Raw genomic sequence first — 20,053 nt, 5'->3', positions numbered from 1 at the left:
TAATGTACAATGTGCCAAATGTCTTGAAAGATGATTCGATAAAGTTGTTATATGCACATAAGATTAAAGAAACACTAAAACTAGAAATCAATTGATGAAAAAATATGAAAGGGTATTGGTTGCCCTCTTTGTTTATCAGTCTGCAGCTATAGAACCTATAAAAATCTGCTATAGAATGTGGTGGCGAACAATGAGACACTGTTAGGGTTCAATGCATTCCCCTATACTAAAAGAATGGATTGACAAAGTAATTGAACTGCTAGCTTGTCCACAATCATAACTACGCAATGATGATGCCATTACTAAGTATGTTTTGAAACCGCCTCTAGAACAGTTCTATCTCCCCATTCCCATCTTACATACTCCTCAACGTACCAGGTTTATCACTTTGTCTGATGCTGGGTAATATATCTGGTAAGGCTGTCTAGTCGTACTTTGCAAATCCTATTGTTTGGATTAGTTTAAGCCATAAAGCTGCACCAGAATTCTGTCCGGATAGCATAATTTTTTTGGTGCATGGACTTTTTGGTTCAAAACCAAACCCTCTTTTCAATGACTCAAATTTTTAGCAAAAAGTGCCTCAAAACTTTCTGAAACCCTTAATAAATTTGGCACAGACAGCTTTGTGGTGATAATAACGACAGAATTCTGTCGTAAACACATAAATCTGTTCCATAATGAGTAAAAAGAGATCAAAACTGCTTTTAAGACAATTAGACATAGATGGTTGCCTATTAGTGGAGCCCAAAAATAGGTTGGACATTACTAAATATATTTTGTATTTAAATTACATATTTGTCATGAATTTTACAAACTGTATTATGGTATTTTTTCATTATTTATGTCTTACGGAAAGTCTTAGCATAACCCACTGTTTTTCATGTTTTTGTTCACTTAAAATCAATTAATCTAGCAGGTTTTTCACATATCTTTCCATGCATTCCAAGGACAGCTACAATCCACTTAATTTCCCTATTACCTAGAATAACATTTAGATGCAGCTACTTCTGCGGTTTAATACATTCATGGTCATCTTGTTTGTGTTCATAGTTGGTTGGCATTTATTAATATTTTATTCTTTTGCTAAAGATATATTCTAGGATGAGCCAGAACACCATATGGACAAGCAGATGGTTTACTGTAATTTTATATAATGAATTCTCAATATGAGATAAGCGATAAATATAATTATCATTCGTTTACATGTTTACAGAGGGCTTTTGTTTGTCTATTTATTTCTATGGAGAGAGAAATGAAGGCAGCAAGTATGTAAAGGTCACCAAAGTCAAATCATTAGTGCAATTTATAGCAAAATACATAAGCACAGTTTTCAAAGTGGTCTCAATATTATTTTTTTATATCCATAAAGGTGTTGAACTACAAACACTGGGGTGTAGACAGGAAGCAATCATTTCTGCTATTAGGTTTGTAATAACACTGATAATCTGTGTATGCAGCAACTTTCAAGGATACAAAAACGAACAATAAACTTTAAGGTATCATTACACTATTCTGCTGATGTAAGGTGGATAGAAATGAGTGCCTTGGGGATATTATTGGTGTGCTGCAGCTAATGGCTAATGGGTACTTAGTAAGCTTGTTATTATTTCCTAGCATTCAGTGCCAGAAGATGCACAGTGTATTAATATAATGGAATACGCCTATAATTAAACAGTTAAATGTCTACATTTTAAGGTTGGATTAATATCGCAAGTGGAGTCATTAATAAACTTTATAAAGGATTCATTTAAAAATATTTTTTATTAATTCCAAACCAAAGCTTTAACATATCTAAACCTTTAAGTACAGTTAATGCTACACAATTATTGCTGTAATATTACTACAACATATATCAACACATGTTATGTATCAGCACATTACAGCTGTGAAATGATCCAAATATTTAAAACGGAAAATCCAACCAATTGCACTGCTCATAAATGACCCAGTGTAACACTGAAGTTGTCACCGGTGTGATGTACACCCAGCCTGAAGGGCATCCAAAACGTGCTATGATATGTATTTGAAATTAAAAGTTCTAGTACAATGCTTAGCTGTGGTATAACCAGGGGCGCACCTGCCATGAGGCGAGTTGAGATTCTCGCCTCAGGCGGTGCACCTCCTGCTAGACAAGGGGGCGGCGTCGGGCTCCCGCCCGCCGGCATGTGCTCCGGCCAGCTCGTCCCCCGCGCCTCCGTCGGCCAGCACATGGACCTGCCCTTTACATCAACCCGCCCGCTGGTGGGCAGACTCGCCCATAACCCGCCAATCACACCCACCATCCTGCTGTCACTTCCCTACGCGGCCAGCCCATCACAAGAACACGCCCGCTGGCTGGCACACTCCCCCACGGCACGCCTATCACAACCACCCGACGGCACTTCCCATCGCTGCCCGCCCTTATTATCCACGATCCCGCCAGCCTGCACTTCCCCACGTGGTCCGCTCATCACAACCACCGGCCGCCCGGCACTTCCTCTCGCGGCCCGCCGGCCGGCACATCCACCCGCCCGGCAAAGGTACCTGCCCCAGTCCAAAGTGCACACCATTTCCCCACCCCCGCACTGATCCCCCCCGGCTCCGATTCCCCCCTTTCCCCCGGGACTGATTCCCACCTCCCCGGCAAAGCCCACCCCCACACCCACACCGTCGGACAAGCCCGACGATGGAAGAAGAAAAAAGGTAAGGTAACTTCTATGTATGTGTATTATATGTGTGTGTATGAATGTATGTATAGATGTGTGTGTGTTTATATAAATTTGTATATTCTGTATGTGGTATATGTATGTGTGTGAATATTTGGTGTATTTACTGTTTATAAATGTGTATTTGCTGTATGTATACTCAGTATGTGTGTGTGTACATTCAGCATGCCACCATGTAAAATAAACTATATAGCGGCACGCTGTATGTATTTTATGGTATATGGCGGCACGCTGTATGTATTATATGGTATATGGCGGCACGCTGTATGTATTATATGGTATATGGCGGCACGCTGTATGTATTAAATGGTATATGGCGGCACGCTGTATTAATTTTATATTATATGGCGGATTGTTGTATGTATTTTGTTCTTTTTGTTAGCTTATTGTGTTTATTATATAGTACATGGCAGCGCACTCTTATGTATTTTGCATTGCTTTATTTTCACATTAAACCAATATGATTCGGTCTTGTCCTGACACTCCTAGATATATTACATATATGGAGTGGGGGGGGTGGGCGTCTTTTTATAGCTCGCCTCAGGCAGCAGAAAGGCTAGGTTCACCCCTGGGTATAACTTGCACTATTACCCAATATGCAATATGTCTTACTATAGGGGCACTGCACAAAATGGGGCACATTTACTAAGCACAGTGCAATCTGCACTAAAAGTGCAGGGTACGCCAGATTCAGGATTTCTGACACACGGTTTTCATGTATCTGGCGCCCTCTGCACCGCCTCGACAAAGTGCACCACTGCGACACAATTGTGGTACAGTCACTTCTTAAATACCTGTGCAAGCAGTTTGCACCTAAAAGAAAGTGCAAAGTCCGACAGAAAACTGGCACAAGGGCCTTAGTAAATGTGCCCCAATATGTCACCCATTTGTGTGACATGTAAGCAAAGTTTGAATGATCTATGGTGTTGTTTGGCAGTAATAGTCCTCAGATTTATGAATGGTGGACTTTTTTCATGCCTGACATGCCTAAGTTGCTAGTTGATTTAGAGAGGGCTTTTTGTTTCGCTACAGTGTCTGGTGACATAAGTGCATACATTTCTGGCTTTCTAAAATATAAACGGAGGTTATTTTGTAAGAGGTGCACCTATAGTTTTATCTTGGAGAAGAAAATTTTCATGTTGTTGTCTGTGTATATTGTGTGATAATAGGGATTTTTATTTTTGGAGCGCTATCCTCTTTGGGGTTCTGGGCTTGCTCTTAATTTGCTAATATAAAGGGGCTCAATCTCCAACCACTATTAATGTGAACTTTGTTGGTAGGTTTTTGTAGTAATTGTGAGCGTTCCATTAGGCCTACTTCTACTTGTGTTCTATTTAATGCTTGCTGAAAAATAGTGGACTCTTCCCATTTACCCACATAGAGGTTGGCGTAACCTGGCGCAAATCTGGTCCCCATTGGGTATACCATATCTGCAACTAAAAGCCATTTTCATATTGAAAATAATTATGAGTTAAAATAAAAATCCCAAATGTACTGTTCCTGTGTACTTTACATGCAAGGATAAGTTCTAGTGGAGTTTTTTGTTATAAAGCATTTTACCGCATCACACCTTTTTTGATGTTCAATTACTGTATTAGAAGGAGGTGACATCAAGTGTTACTAGAAAATATTCTGGATTCAACTTTATTGTATCTAAAATCTGTATATTGTCAGAAGTGCCCTACATGAAGGCTGGAAGTGTCTGAGCATAGGGCTGTAGGAAAAGGTCAAGACATACCAACAAGTTGATGTGAGGCAATTGAAGCTTGAGGAGTAGGTCTGCCCGGTGGGTGTGTGGGGGACTTTGGGATGTCATAAAACATTGCTATATTAGGATTTTGATTATTGATCTAAAATGCTTAAAAGACCCTAAACCTTTTCCTTCATTTATCAGATTGGATAGTTCTTTTTTTTAAAAAAAACTATGGTGGGGTCTTTCTGGAGTTTAGCAGCTGTTTTCGTGGCATTTAGCATACATAGTAATTCTGAATGGTAATCATCTTTTATCTATTATCACTATACTGCCCTCTTATCCATGGTGTGTATAATAATGTTCCTGTTGGTTGGCAATTTCTTTATTGCTGCACATTATTGTTCTGTGAGGCTGCTACAATATATTTTTTTGTTTATATTATTGTGGTTTTTTGTTTGCCTAACACCTCATGGGACTAGGTGCTGAAATGCACAAAGAATTTCTGATTATTCAATGGTTGAATTATAATGAGGACAGTTGAATAATGGTGTGTATAAATGTGGTATCTATGATTTCTTTGCATTTGTCATTGTCTGGTGGTCTTTTTATAAAGTATTGTTGAGAGCCAGATAAACTTTTAAATACCTATGATTTCCTGTCTGTTAAAACCTTCAGCTGATGCCAATTTTACAACTTTTTATATTTGTTTATAAGTTTCTCATGATCAGAGAAAACGGACAGGAATCTCAGATTATATTTTTTTACCTGTATTTGCATGGGATGGTGGTAAAACTATCTTTATTGTGGTGAGTTTCCCCCCTCGGCAGCCTCTTTTGTTTTTGATTTTCCCCTTTTTTGAAAAAAAAATTAGGGTTAGTGGAAATTTTCTTAGGGTGTTAAGTAGTGGATCTATTTGAAGGATGAGTGGATCGACACGAACTGTTGTTGGTTCCACCACCTGTTTAGTATCTAGTAATATTCAGAGTTTGAGGACTCCCAGGTTTATGCTGTTGGGATCTCTGTGGTTTTCCTTTGTAATTTTGTAATGCCCCGCCCCCTTTGTCTCTTTGTAAGGCTTCAAATCTATTACTGGTTATCAAGGGGAGGGGTGTTGAGTTGTGCTTTTCAATGTTCTCTGTGGTGAAGAGACGTATGTTTTTGAATATTCTGAAGGTGGGTGGATTCATATATCCTTAAGAACATGGCATTTAACGTCTGGAAGTGACTATCTGTCCCAAAATATTTCCTTTAAGATTCCTCTTGTATCGTCTCCTGTTGTCTCATGTATTCTATATTTGGTATGGAATCTGTGTGAAATGTATGTCTTTTCTTTAATATAACCTTTCCTCTTCCTCCTGTATTCTTTTTCCAATATTACATGTCAGGTTGGTGATTTCTCAATGGTCTTTATAGGGTTTTATCTTTTCAAATAATTTTGCAATGATATGACTCTTGTGTCTTTCTTGCAATGTCTTTCTTGAGAAAATGTGGAACATTTGTAAATATCACATTTCTGCTTGTACTAGTTAATCAAGAACTCTGAGATCCTGTTTGACCATAACGGTGTGTTCTCCCCAATTGTTCATATACAAAAAGGTGGAGTCCTGCACCACAAGTCATGTTATATTTAGGCCATAGACACTATAATAATACATATAGCGAAAAAGAAAGAGAGTGTCATAGCAGCCCAGCAATTGTCAATAATAATAGCAATCTTTATTAGAACAAATATAACGACACAAGACCTCAAAAACATAAAAACACTTAAAAGTTGCAATGAAGCACACTGTACACGACTTGGTGAGGTGAGTACAATATAGTCAACCTCACAAATCCCCTCTGGCTGTTAGAGATTGACATGGTGTTTATGTAAACAAATGTTGTAAACAAAAAAGTTAACATGCAGTACAAGAGTTTGATAAACAAGTGAGGCAACCCTCACTACATAACCTGTCAAAAGCCTATGTCAAATTCCTATGCAAACAAACCCCGTAACCAAAAAAGTTAACATGCAATGCAGGAGTATAATAACCAAGTGAAGCAACCCTCACTATATAACCTGTCAGAAGCCTATGTCACAGGGTAAGTAAGTCCAAGCACAGGCAGGGTGTAACAGGAGGGTAAGATACACCAAGTACAGCCAGGGGGCCTAGGTAATCACCCCACTCGTTACGTCACCAGATGTGACTTCAATTCTCCCCAATTGTTCCTCATCATGGATTTGGGTTTTTGTAGGAGAATAAAGAAAGTCTGGATATTTATAATTCTGGCTTACGGTCATGCTATTGGCCTGCCATTATGGATCAGGGAGAGGGGATCCAACCAAATGCAGTGAAAGATGCTAACATGAACATGAATGTTCCACAGAACAAATAAAAAAAAAAAAAACAAATGCTAATGTTATTACTGTGTTGAATAGAAAGCAAATGTCTTGGTGATCCAATGTTTGTAGTATAAATGCTGTGCATGTAGTGTAGAGGAACCGCAGCCAGAAGTGACATCACTAAGGCCCCTTCCACACTAGCGTTGCATTTCACGTCAGGGTGCAATGCGTGAAAAACTGACGTTTTTGCCTGCGCTTTTGTTCCATTTTTCCTTGGAGTAATTAGCGTTTTTGCGTTTTTCACGCGCGTGTTGTTAGCGTTTTTTTGCGTTTTCGGCGCATTTTTCACGCGCGATTCAATGGGAGACTCGAGCATTTTTCAAAGGGACCATGGTTTGGGATTAAAATGTGTTATTTAATTGAAAAATAATGTCTTCTGATAAGTTGCAAACATCTGCGATCTATTCTTCACTGTTCCGCGCGTATATTATCTCCCGACAAGTTAGCAGATGTGAAGAACAGTGAAGAATAGAATAAAAACATTGAACACAGTGAGCACAGTGAACACAGGATCATTTAAGAGAAAAACACAGTGCAGAACACAGTGCAGAATAGATTACAGATGTTCGGCACATCTGCTTACTTGTCGGGAGATACGCGCGGAACGGTGCGAACAAAATAGCATGTGAAGAACAATATATATGTGTGTGAAGAACAAATTGCAGATGTTTAAATACATCTGCAATGTGTTCTTCACACATATATATTGTTCTTCACATGCTATTTTGGGCGCACCGTTCCGCGCGTATCTCCCGACAAGTAAGCAGATGTGCCGAACATCTGTAATCTATTCTGCACTGTGTTCTGCACTGTGTTTTTCTCTTAAATGATCCTGTGTTCACTGTGCTCACTGTGTTCAATGTTTTTATTCTATTCTTCACTGTTCTTCATTGTGCTTTTTTAATTAAATGCTCGATCGCGAGCAGGGGAAATACTGTTATTCTGGTCACCTAGCAACCCTTACGTTTAAAACGCATTGCACTTGCATTGCACTTGCAATGATTGCGAGTGCAATGCGTTCTTGATGCATCTCCATTGACTTGAATGGGGCGTGAAAAACGCGCGTGACACGCAAAAGTAGAGCATGCTGCGATTTTGACGCGCGTGAAAACGAACGCAAGCACGCGCGTGAAAACCAACGCTAATGAAGAAAGACCCATTGAATACAATGGGACAGAGTGCAATGCAAGTTCTGCGCGTCAAATGCACGCGCAGAACTCGCGCGTGAAAAACGCCAGTGTGGAAGGGGCTTTAGGCTACAAAAAGTGCACAGCAATGTCCAACATGTTTTGAGAGTTTGGTTTTCAGGAATTCGGAAGTACTTCTTCCTTCCAAAATAGCAGATCCAATTTATATTAATTAAAATAATAACCTGTGTCATGTGAATAAATGTTGCTGGAATGAATATTAAGGTTAACATACCCAAAGCCAAAGTGTCATTAGGTAACTAGTTTGCTATAAGGGGAACATATGGGTGGACCTAATTTATTCTCCCCAACAAGCCCCATGTATATAATTTAAACTGTGATTACATGTCACACTAAGGGACGTATAACAAAATTCTCAAAAGTGTTTTTTCATACGTTGAGGTATGTAGCTTCTATAATCAAAAGCTGAGCAGGTCATTATAAATATATGTTTTGGAGCTTTTCATAAAAATGGGAAAAATCGCAACCAAAATTTTTAACCTCATAACATCCCTAGAAAAATAAGAGAATAGGTAGCCAGCAGAAGATGCAAAATAGTACAAAGGCAGCATTTGTTCTAGAAGGACTAGAGTAATAATCTAGAGTAACAAAGTCCTTGTTACTGCTTTGTTGAAACCAGTCATGGAATATGCATTCATCATAGGTAAAAGCTCATTTGTTCACCTGATTTTTATTGGGAATTGTCATCCAAAGATGCTTCTTTTCAAAACTCCAGCTCCAAAGTTTTTGATTGCTTCAACAGATGAAAGTTGAGAGAATCTGATTGCTTCAAGTTACTAAACACTGTATCAGAGGGTTTTATTGCCGCAATATATAATTTTACATGTCAGAACAAGTGTCATGGGTCACATTGTTTGATATATTTTTAGAAAGATTTGACAGTTTATCCTTCGAAGTAAAGAAGCAATTGAACATGTTTTAAAAATAAACACATTTTCTCAATACCAAACTGTATAATACATTTGAGATGGCTAATGCTTTATGACTGGAAAAAACATCTGTGTTCTGAAAAATTGAACTATACAGATACGCACATGGGGTCCCATTGTTGTAATTACTGGTGGTCATAGCATTCAAACGCCCAACAATAAGAGCAGAGAACCTTTAGCCAGAGTCCTCCATTAAAGATGTGGCATTTAGTTTCCTATCAGTGTATCAGAGGTATTTAAGATGTCATAACTCTTAGGCCCCTTCCACACTTGCGTTGCAGATCAAGTCAGAGTTTGATCAGGGTGCGATCAGGGTTTGGTCAGTGAAAAACACCCATTTTGCATCAGAGTGCAATCAGTTTTCAGTCAGAGTTTGTTCAGTGTCTCAGTTTTTCACGTGCGTTTTCAATGCAATTTCAATGCAATTTCAATGCGTTTTTCACGCGCAGGTAATGCACGTGAAATGGACTCAGGGCTGAGCTCTATCTTTTCTATGGCAATTGATGCGTGAAAAACGCATTGCACTTGCATTGCACTTGCAAGTGTCTCAGAGTGCAATGTGTTTTTGATGCATCTCCATAGACTTGTATGGTGCGTTTTTCACGCGCGTGACTTGCAAAAGTAGAGCATGTCGAGATTTAAACGCGCGTTTAAAAAAACGCGTGTGTGTGCGTGAAAAAAAATGCAAGTCTGAAAAGACCCATTGATTACAATGGGTCAGAGTGCAATGCAAGTTCTGCGCGTCAAAAGCACGCGCAGAAAACGCGCGTGAAAAACGCAAGTGTCAAATGGGCCTTAGGTTCCCAAATGTAGTTTTAAGGGGGATTAATCCCAGTGGGGCAGATTTATCAAGCTGCCTGAAAGTCTAAATATTCCTAGTTGTTCATGGCAACCAATTACAGCTCAGCTTTCATTTTACCAGTGCTCATGAATATTCTAAAGGGGAGCTGTGATTGGTTGCCATGGGAAACTGAAAATATTCAGACTTTAAGGCAGCTTGATAAATCTGCCCCTATTTTTGTGCATGGTTTGTTCCTTTTTGTTGCATGTACTTTATGTTAGTTGATGTTATCCCTTATTAAATGCATTTTGAGTTGTCGCATGGCTGATTAATTTGGGCCTAATTTTGCGCTTAATTTGTCTCAAATCCCCTATCCTCAAAATAGTGATAGATGCCATGCAAACATCTGCAGAACAGCCATTCACTATGTCAGATAAGGTGCAGACACTTAAAACCACTAAGTGCCGGACTTTTGAGTGCACCCAAAAAAATGTTGCAAATTAGAGACAAATTTAATAACTGCGCAAAAAATTGTTCCTCTTAGTGTATTTGTTTCCCTCTAACATTCTTTAGTAAAGAGATCCATTTTTTTAAACTCTTTTTAAAGTCAGAGGATCGACTTTGACGTGTGAATCACTTCATTACTATGTTGACAGGCAATTTTTTATTTAGAGGTTAAAAAATGTTTTGTTACAGATGCAGAGAGCTCTTTTTTAAGTGATAAATAATAATTTGTCAGATGTCATTTTCAGTTGGACACTTGATCTGTAGTGATCATTTAGAAAAGGGACGCCTTGATGGGACAAACACTTATGTACTTATGTATTTTTGTTCATTTTTAATAACATGAAATGCAATATGACAATGGGTACTAAAACAACTTCTTATCTGCATTATAGGTCCAATAAGCAGTATCCTGGTAAACAAATATGGCAGTCGTCCAGTTGTATTAGCAGGAGGTTTACTTTGCTCCTCTGGGATGATAGCAGCATCATTCTGTAACAACGTGCTGGGACTGTACATTTGTATTGGTGTCATTGGTGGTAAGTATCATTAACAATATTTAATTTCTTATTTCTAGTACTGAGCAAGAGTTACAAATAGCAGAGTACTTTCATATACAAAAGGATGCACATTTCCTACCAACCATGTACAGTCTAAGGCTTCATTCACACGGCCGTATGGGGGACGTATATACGGCCCCAAAAGATGGCAATGGGCTCATGGCACCGTATGGTATCATTCTGAGCCAAGAGAAAGATAGGACATTTCCTATCTCAGTGGGTGAGCGCTGATCCTCCTCTCTCGGGCACCGACATGTATCCGCCGTTGTCATGAGCCACACAAACAGCTCCTTTTTATTGGGCATGTCCTTGGTGCATTCACTGTGAAAAATCATGCATCACTGCACCGTGAAAGTGCCGAATACCTGCAGGTCCTATCCCATTCATGTTTGTGGCTCCAGCAGTCCTTTCCCATGGACTTCAACAGGGTGAAAGGTGATTACGTCAGATGTCAGATGTGCTGCAAACAACACCGCACGGTCTGTTGCTTGAGGCTAACAAAATGCACACTGTTATATTCTCCTCAGACAATGAGAACCTCATTAATTATTATTGTTACATCTTTTGTTAATTATTGTTTTCTCACTTGTTTAGGTTTTGGATTGGCATTTAATCTTCAACCTTCTTTGACTATTATTGGCAAGTACTTCTTCAAAAAGCGTCCTATTGCAAATGGACTGGCTATGGCAGGCAGCCCAGTGTTTTTAAGTGCATTAGCTCCTCTCAATCAGTTTCTTTTCAATCAATTTGGATGGAGAGGAAGTTTTTTAATTTTAGGAGGTCTCCTATTAAACTGCTGTGTGGCTGGATCCCTCATGAGACCAATTGGACCTAAACCCATAAAGAAAGATGAGGAAAAAGTGGACCAGAAACCTCTTGAGAAAAAAGAAAAGTTAACAGCATGCCAGAATATAAACAAGTATTTAGACCTGTCACTCTTCAAGCATCGGGGGTTTCTCATTTACTTATCTGGGAATGTCATTATGTTCGTAGGGTTCTTTGCTCCAATTGTTTTTCTGGCTCCATATGCTAAGCATATGGGAATTGACCAATATTCTTCAGCGCTTTTGTTGTCTATCCTAGCTTTTGTAGACATGGTTGCAAGACCTACCATGGGGATGGTTGCAAACACCAAATACGTACGCCCAAGAATACAATATTTTTTCAGTTTTGCTATTCTATATAATGGCATTTGCCATGTTTGTTGCCCTTTAGCTAATGATTACACCGGACTAGTTATCTACTCAGTATTTTTTGGTTTTGCTTTTGGCATGGTAAGCAGTGTACTGTTTGAAACTTTAATGGACCTTGTTGGAGCAGCAAGATTCTCCAGCGCGGTTGGACTTGTTACCATCGTGGAATGCTGCCCAGTTCTAATTGGGCCTCCTTTGGGAGGTAAGAATGACTGTTTGTCTATTCACAACATTAGCAAATTAGATATACTGTATATATATTTGTGGCAGAACAGAAACAAGGCTAAATCATAATATTAAAATAAACCAAATCGTTATTAATATAATAAATTTCTTAATATGTTACTATGTCAATTTTATAACATCAAAACTAATGAAGTTAATATTTCATTTACACACATGGCCAACAATTTAATTAAATGAGAAAACAACAAGCTGCAGCATTAATAAGAGATTAGGACCTATGCTGAATGAGTGACCAGTGGGCCATAGTGCTCTTCACTGATGAAACTCTATTCATGCTGAGCAGAAATAATGGCCATCAATGATGTTGGTGATGTCAGGGAGAACACTATGCTTCAACCACTGTTGTCACCCGGTAGTGCTAAAGTGTGGGCAGATGTGTCCAGTCAAAACCGAACTGCCCTGCACTTTATGAACGTTACAGTGACAAACCCATACTACTTGAATAACATTATCAATCCAATCATTGTGCCTCTGTATGAAAAATAGAGACCTAACTTCAGGGGTGTAACTGGGAGAGGCTGGGCCACATAGCAGCCCCCTCTTTGCCCGGCAGTCTTCATATCCCATGGGGGATGAGGGCACATATCTGTCCCAGTAACTACAGATCACATGGGGGAAGTAGACAGCTGGAAACTAGAGGCTCATAGTCCTCCTTTCCCCTCCCCCGACATTGCTTCTCTGGGTTCCTAACTTATGTGTGTACTGTAGAAGATTTCACTGGGGGTCCCCAAATGAAGTGGTCTGCAATTTTTCCAGACCTGAATCCTACTGAAAACCTATGTAATCAAGTGTGCAGAGGTTTGTAACTCAGAACCTATGGCCTGAGGTCATTAGATGCCATGCCCCAACAAACAAATTCTCAACAACTTGTGAACAGCATGAGTCATTTCAAGCTGTAACAGATGCATTTTTTTTTACCTTATACATCCTTTCTTTGCAAACAAGCCAGAATGGCACTTCCCGGTTTTATTATTTTTTAAGTTTTTTAATTTTTGGATATTTGGATTATAGGTGCACTTAAATAATATAAAATATATTTTAGACAATCCCTTTAATGGTATCTCCCACTGTGGTAATTGTGGCAAATCCACATTGCTGCTTACTGAATTCCTTTTGGTAAGATTCTGCAGAGTGTCTTAGAGAAAAGCGGATTTCAAAAATAGAAAAATACATATCAGCCCTTTAAATGGATTAAGGCAAAAAAAGTTTGAGAAATGGTATACATACATAAATTTACGTACATAAATTTATATCATAAAAACATAAAGCTCATAGTACATAATGGGGGTCATATACTAAGGGCCTGTGTCACGTTTTTCTGGCGGGTTACCTGAATTTGTGCCGACTTTCCCTGAATTGCACACACGATCGGATTGTGGCGCATCGGCACCGGCGCACACGCAACGGAAATCAGGGGCGTGGCCGTACGAAAACCCGACGGATTCGGGAAAACCGCCGCGTTTAAAAAAAAAAGGATCGCTTGACAAGCACTTACCTGCACCCGGCCTGGCTTGGTAAACTTCAGTGCACTCTGATGGAATTCAGCGCAGCAGCGACACCTGGTGGACATCGGGCGCACTACCTTAGTGAATCGGCGGAAGACCCGAATCCACCACACAGAACGTGCCGCTGGATCGCGATAATATTTGCAATAGCAATCATTCAAAATATTGCAGATTCAATGTGAACTGTTTTTGAGGTGGAGATATTATTCCATTATTTGCATTGGATGGATTGTTTACATTGGACGTTTTCATGATACACGAATGTGAAGAAATAAGTACACTACGAAGGGCACAAAATTAGATTTTAATAATAGGATATTATTTACTATGAGCTTTTAATTTTTTATTTTTATGAGGGTTTCTCAAATGTTTTTTTGCCTTAATCCATTTGAAGTGCTGAATATGTATTTATCTATTATTACCATTTTATACCAGGGATACCCTGGTAATTTATTCATTGCACACTTGGTATATGCCCATCTGACTTGAGCCTACCCTACACATTTTGTTTACATTTGATTTCAAAAATTACTTTATTATTTCTGTCCATTATGCACATTTTAATCTGTATGCTAACTCGAGTTCACTAAAAGTGCATTGTCTGTCTATAATGCTGAATGCAAATTCACTAAGATTGTGCGCCAGAAATGAATCTGGCGCTTCCCCACAATGGTCCAACAGAGTTCACCATCTTTTTTGTGGTGCACCTTTAACATAGTGCATGCCCCTTAATTTGTGTTGCACGGAAGCCAGCACAGCTGCGCCGCAAAAGGGTCACGTGCACAATCGCAGCGCAGACACTTCTTAAATACCTGTGCAAGCCGTTTTAGCCATGAAGAACATGCACCGTTCGACAAAAGTGCACCACGTGACCCTTAGTAAATGTGCCCCAATGTGGTAACGCTTGGCAGAATGGTTATGAAATAGTAATATATCCACGGATTACCAATAATTGAGGCTTTGATGCTTGGAACATCAATTAAATATATCCTTTTTTATCATAATCTGTGTGCGCTATATAAAGAGAGGAATTAGTATTATTGATCATCATAATGAGGGAGGGAGAAAAAAAGTCCCATAAACCGTCAGTCTTTCACAGACAAACCACCAATAGAGAGCTCCCTCTACTGACACATAACAGCACCCACACTTTTTTCTCTACTTTTTTTTGGTCACAGTGACTAATAAAAGACAGTGCCTATGGTGAAGAAACATAATACGTAATTGTATTATGTAGTCTATAAAACGTTCTCAATAAATATATAATAAATAGCTTTTGTTATTAATGGGTCATGTTATAAAGCTCTTTGTGTAAACTCTCCATCAATCTTAGGTAATACTGAAATAACAATTTAGACCTATAAATGACAGGGCATGAAGCAATTATTACATTTAATAAAAAGCTGAATGAAACAAGAATATAAATGTGTTATTTAGGACTATTATCACAACTGTTCTTAATTGTACTTTACTACATACATTTATGTGTATAACTACTGTACAGATAAAAATCTACATTATATTCTTTGAAGGAGCTCAACAGTCTTGGGTCATGATATACTAATATTCTGAAGAATGACATTCAGAAGTGTGAAGTATATACTCGAATCTGTAAATAGCACTTTTCACAGGATAATACTAGCTTTTGCTTGTAGACTGCTGTTCTGTTAATAGGATCCGAGCCAAAAATGGCACCTTAAACATGACTATTGTTAAAATAACTAATAGGCTGGTTTCGATACATATCAAAGCAATAAAGTTAGAATATTTTGGACCCACTCCCTGTTTCCACTGCTTTACAGTATGATGTAAAAGCTATATAAAGTGCTCTAGGCCAATTAATTGCCTTATCCGCATTGTATCTTAGTAGCACAAGTTACAATTAGAGATGAGCGAGCACTAAAATGCCGGGTCGAACTTTTACCAATGCTCGAGTGCTCTTTTTGAATAACAAAAATAACAAACCCCATTCAAGTCAGCCCCAGCCCCCGCTCCGCTCCTCCATGCCCGCTCCTTCCCCCGCTCCGCTCCTCCATGCCCGCTCCATCCCCGCTCTGCTCCACTTCAGCCACTGCTCCTGCATGCCTGATCCAGCTTTGCCGCTCGTGTCTTCGGCTAAGTGAGCAGATCTTCGGAACATCTGCAATGTGTTCTTCACAGTATTCTTTAACTGTGTTCTTCACTTAAATGATCCCGTGTTCACTGTGTTCACTGTTTTAGTTGTATTTAGTTAGCATTTCCTAATACTCGAACAAGCATCAAGCTCGGACGAGTATACTCGTTCATCTCTAGTTACAATACATTTGCAATATTGATATTACATTACAGATTTTATTTACCATTATGTGTAGTGTACTTATTTATATCCTCTTTATCTTTTAGGATGGCTGGTGGACATAACTGGAAACTACAAATACATGTATTTTGTATGTGGAATAATTGTGATTGTAGCAAGTATTTGGTTATTTATTGGAAATGCCATTAACTACAGACTACTAGCAAAGGAGAAACTGGCAAATAAAGAAATAAATGCAGAAAAAGAGGCAGAACCTTTGAATAACACACAACCTCTTGATGAGACCAAAAAATCTAATCCACAGGTGAATTCACCGGACAGAGAAAGTAGTATATAAAATGGACTCTTATTAAATCATGTAAAGTATTATTTCAAACTCTAGGCTGATTCTTGGTTATTGTGGAGGTGGACAGGTAACATTTTATCATTGAACTTATGCAATGAAAAATAAGGGTTACAAAGTTTAGGGACACTTGCACTTGTAAAAAGCAACTCAACGCAAGTTAAATATTGTAAAGATATTAAAGATACTTTACTTGATCTCATGTTGACATCAAGTATGTAATCAACTGAAACATAAAAAAGCCTTTTATGTCAATTTTAATATTTGTAAGAATTATTTTCTAATGATTTATATTGTTAAAGTACAAATGTAATAATAAAAAAAAGAACACAATATATATATTCATTATTTTATAATATTATGGTTTTATATATTTTGCTTTGTAATATTTTAGTGAATAAATAATGGCCAAAAAGGAATTTTTTGAACACAATACATATATAAATTTATACAAATGTTCTTTGGTAGAAACACAGGTCATTTTGGTATTTTCTTGGAACTTTGTTTAATAAAATACTTAGGTACCATGGACATGGAGGACTTTGTTGGGCAAAGTTGGAGTTCATGCTGAACTTTTGTGGTTTGAGTCCAGACCCCAGACGTAATGAGAAGTACAGATCCGGGTTTGGGTCCAAAACCTCAAAACCTCCCCCAGTAATGAATTTCTTAAAGAGAACCTGTCATCAGAAATTGGCCTAATAAACCACTACCAGTATGTTGTCAAGCAGTTGAAAACCTTCCAGATTGTGTTTCTTTAATGGCTTAGCTTGGTGGCATTATCCCAAAAAATCAACTTTGAAGTGAGATGTAAGTTAGATCTATAAAGTCAGGGAGGCGGATAGTTTAAAATAGAAGTCAAGCCTCTGAACAACTCCTCCAATGTAATTGACATGCGCTGGACGCAGGACCATGAATTAATCAGTAAAAGTGAGGAAAAGCTTGACTTCAGTGTTAAACTCTCTGCCTCCTTGACTTCATAAAACCAATTTACATCTCACTTCAAAGTTGATTTTCTGGATAATGCCACCACACCAGGAACGCCAGGTCAGACATGGTGTAGTTTTCCCCAGAAGATGCATCACCTACCAGATACGTCAAGAGCCCTAAGCTCCCTAAGCTCTATTTGGCAAAATAAGGGGGCATGGCCACTATCATACACTGGGGCATGAGGGCTGAGGTATGATAAATCTCCCCCAATCATTCTATTACTATATTTATTAAGTTCAGCATTTTTTTTATTGTATATACATTATAAAGGCCTCACTTCCATGCATGGGACACATCATTCCTTTAACATCTTAGTAATTTCCACTTCTAATAATGTGTGGGGCATTAAGTACTTGTTAAATGTTCAGAGAGTTTCTTCTCAATAATAAGTTATTTAATCAACCAAATGAACATGTATTCTCCCCTGCAGCTATAAACTTGGCTGGTTACATCTTTCAATAATGTGTTTCTTTTATATAATCACTGAATCTAGCTAAAGCAATTATTCTTAGCCTTTGTCTGCAGGCCTTATTCTTATTGCATGTTTTGTGTGATCACTTCCAAGGACAGCAGTGGATCTATTACACTAAAGACTTGTTCAGATGAGTGGTTTCTCCTCTGTTGAATTGGCGTCCAGAAAACATCATCCCAAATTTCAGGCACATCCTTACCATTGCATGTGTTTTTTTCTCATTATTTTGCAATTTAGAAATGTATTCATTTGTTTTCTGTTGGGGGTCCTGTAATTTTGTGCTCTAATGATAAACAATTGTGCTTTGATTTCTTTACATTCACTAAGCTGTATTTTTATAGTAGATAGTCAGAACGGAGAACGCCGTTCTGCACGCGTGTCTCCGGAGCAGATCGCAGATGTCCCGGAGAAACGCGTGCAGAACGGTGTTCTCCGCAATAGTATTTGAAGAACAATATGTGTGAAGAACAACTTGCAGATGTTGCCAAACATCCCGAACATCTGCAATCTGTTCTGCACTGTGTTATTTCACTGTGCTCGTTCAGTTTGTAATTTTACTGAAAAATGCTCGGGTCTCCCATTGATTTCAATGGGGCTCGTTACTCGAAACGAGCACTCGAGCATCTGGAAATGTTCGGCTCAAGTAACGAGCACCCGAGCATTTTAGTGCTCGCTCATCTCTACACCCTACAGATAGAAGTACATCTGAAAGTCTTCACTTGTTGTGAGGGTCAAAAGAGCAGTTTGTCAGATTGTGTCCAAAAAAAAAAGAAAATGAGGTCTGCTTAAAGTGTAACCATCATTTAAGATAATTGTTATATTGTGTGTGGAGGAGTGTTGAAAGTATTTTTCTAATTTTCATTTTATTATGAAAATTGCTCAGTTTGTAAAATGTAAGGCTACGAAGCTCCCTCCTGTAGAGTGCCGTATTTCAGCCTGTAAAGTGTGTTTCTATGGAGAGAAAAGAGTGAAGAGAAGATGAAGAGGAGACGCGGGGAGCAATGGAAGTGAGAATGGAAGTGCTTGCCAGGATCAAGTTGGTCTTATGTTTTAAATTTTTGAGCTTCTCCTAATAATAATGCCACTAGGTGGCACTGTGTAAGTGTTTTGGTCCAATCTTCAGTTCTTAATGAATGATTTTAACAAATAAAATCAATTTATATTTATTTGAAGGAGCATCCAAGCATACCTGGAGAACATTACATGAAGACAGTATTGTTTGTTATACTGGAAATGCCATGTATTAGACAAGTGCCAGGTTAGAGTGCATTTACCATTTTACCCTTATAAACAACAATGCAAAAAGACATATTAGCTTAAAAGTAAAGCCTTATTAATAATATCTTGGAGGGCAGAAGCTATAATGTGGTTTAGAAGTAGCCTAAATCACAATCAGCTCTGCTACAACTCCTTCCCCTGCTATAAAGATCTTTCTGTAGCTTCTACATTTAGTCTCCTCACGATGCTGCTTGCCTGCAAGAAGTGCTCATGTAAGCATCTGTGTGTGAACTTGTCTTGTAATGCAGGGGGGAGGGCCGATGCAGAGACACTGCAGCGTGCAGACAGAAGAAACTATTCATGAGAAGAACCTGCCCTGCCCGACCCTAAGTTACAACCAAAATTGTGTAGACCAGGACTTATAGAGACAGGTTAGAAATATATCTGTGAAATGCTGTATTTTTGTTAATAACAGTGAATTAGAGAATGTGTTATTTTGTTATCCTGAGTATATTTAAGAATCTTGTCTTCATGGAAATACAAGAGGAACTATCTTCACTGTGCCTTAATTTTTTTTTCTCCAATGTTAGCTATACTTGCATATACTATGTGTCTCTGAAACTACCAACCTTATAAAATCAGATGTCTTTTAAATGTATTTCTAAGACTCATTCTTTCTTATTGTTGCTGATCTCCAAGATGGCAGATGCGTTATGTCACTAAACTACATATCCCAGCATCAGGGGCGTCGCTAGGTCAAAAGATCCGGGGCCCGAGCCCCGGATCTTTTGGCCCGTGCCCCGAATGTCCCGATGTCCAGGCGCATTTCCTCAGCACTGTAGTGGAGAACAGAGCCGCTGGCTCCGTTCTCCACTACAGGGAGCAGGAGACGCGATCTCACAGCATCTCCTGCTTCAAGCAGCTCACTACAGCTGCCGGGAGCAGGAGACGCCGGCTGATGACGTCACCGCCCCTCAGTGCTGCGAGAAGACAGATGGAAGAGAGAGAGAGAAGACTTGGGTGAGTATGT

At 38.8% G+C, this 20,053-nt stretch overlaps 1 protein-coding gene across 2 annotated transcripts in view; it reads left to right on the top strand.

Annotated features, from left to right (window-relative positions):
- The window catches only part of LOC140126862 (monocarboxylate transporter 2-like), a 56,804-nt gene extending 37,123 nt beyond the window's left edge, over positions 1 to 19,681 (top strand). For both annotated transcript variants that reach the window (XM_072146815.1, XM_072146816.1), the window contains exons 3-5: positions 10,599 to 10,742; positions 11,358 to 12,158; positions 16,090 to 19,681. In XM_072146815.1, the coding sequence (XP_072002916.1) occupies positions 10,599 to 10,742; positions 11,358 to 12,158; positions 16,090 to 16,340 (1,196 nt within the window). In that variant the 3' untranslated portion in view covers positions 16,341 to 19,681. The remainder of the gene's footprint in view (positions 1 to 10,598; positions 10,743 to 11,357; positions 12,159 to 16,089) is intronic.
- Positions 19,682 to 20,053: the final 372 nt, after the last annotated feature.

This window comes from Engystomops pustulosus, chromosome 4 (genome assembly GCF_040894005.1).
Source record: "Engystomops pustulosus chromosome 4, aEngPut4.maternal, whole genome shotgun sequence".
Taxonomy (NCBI): domain Eukaryota; kingdom Metazoa; phylum Chordata; class Amphibia; order Anura; family Leptodactylidae; genus Engystomops; species Engystomops pustulosus.
The sequence above is the reverse complement of the archived record's forward strand: the minus strand, read 5'-3'. Positions and strand labels throughout refer to the sequence as shown.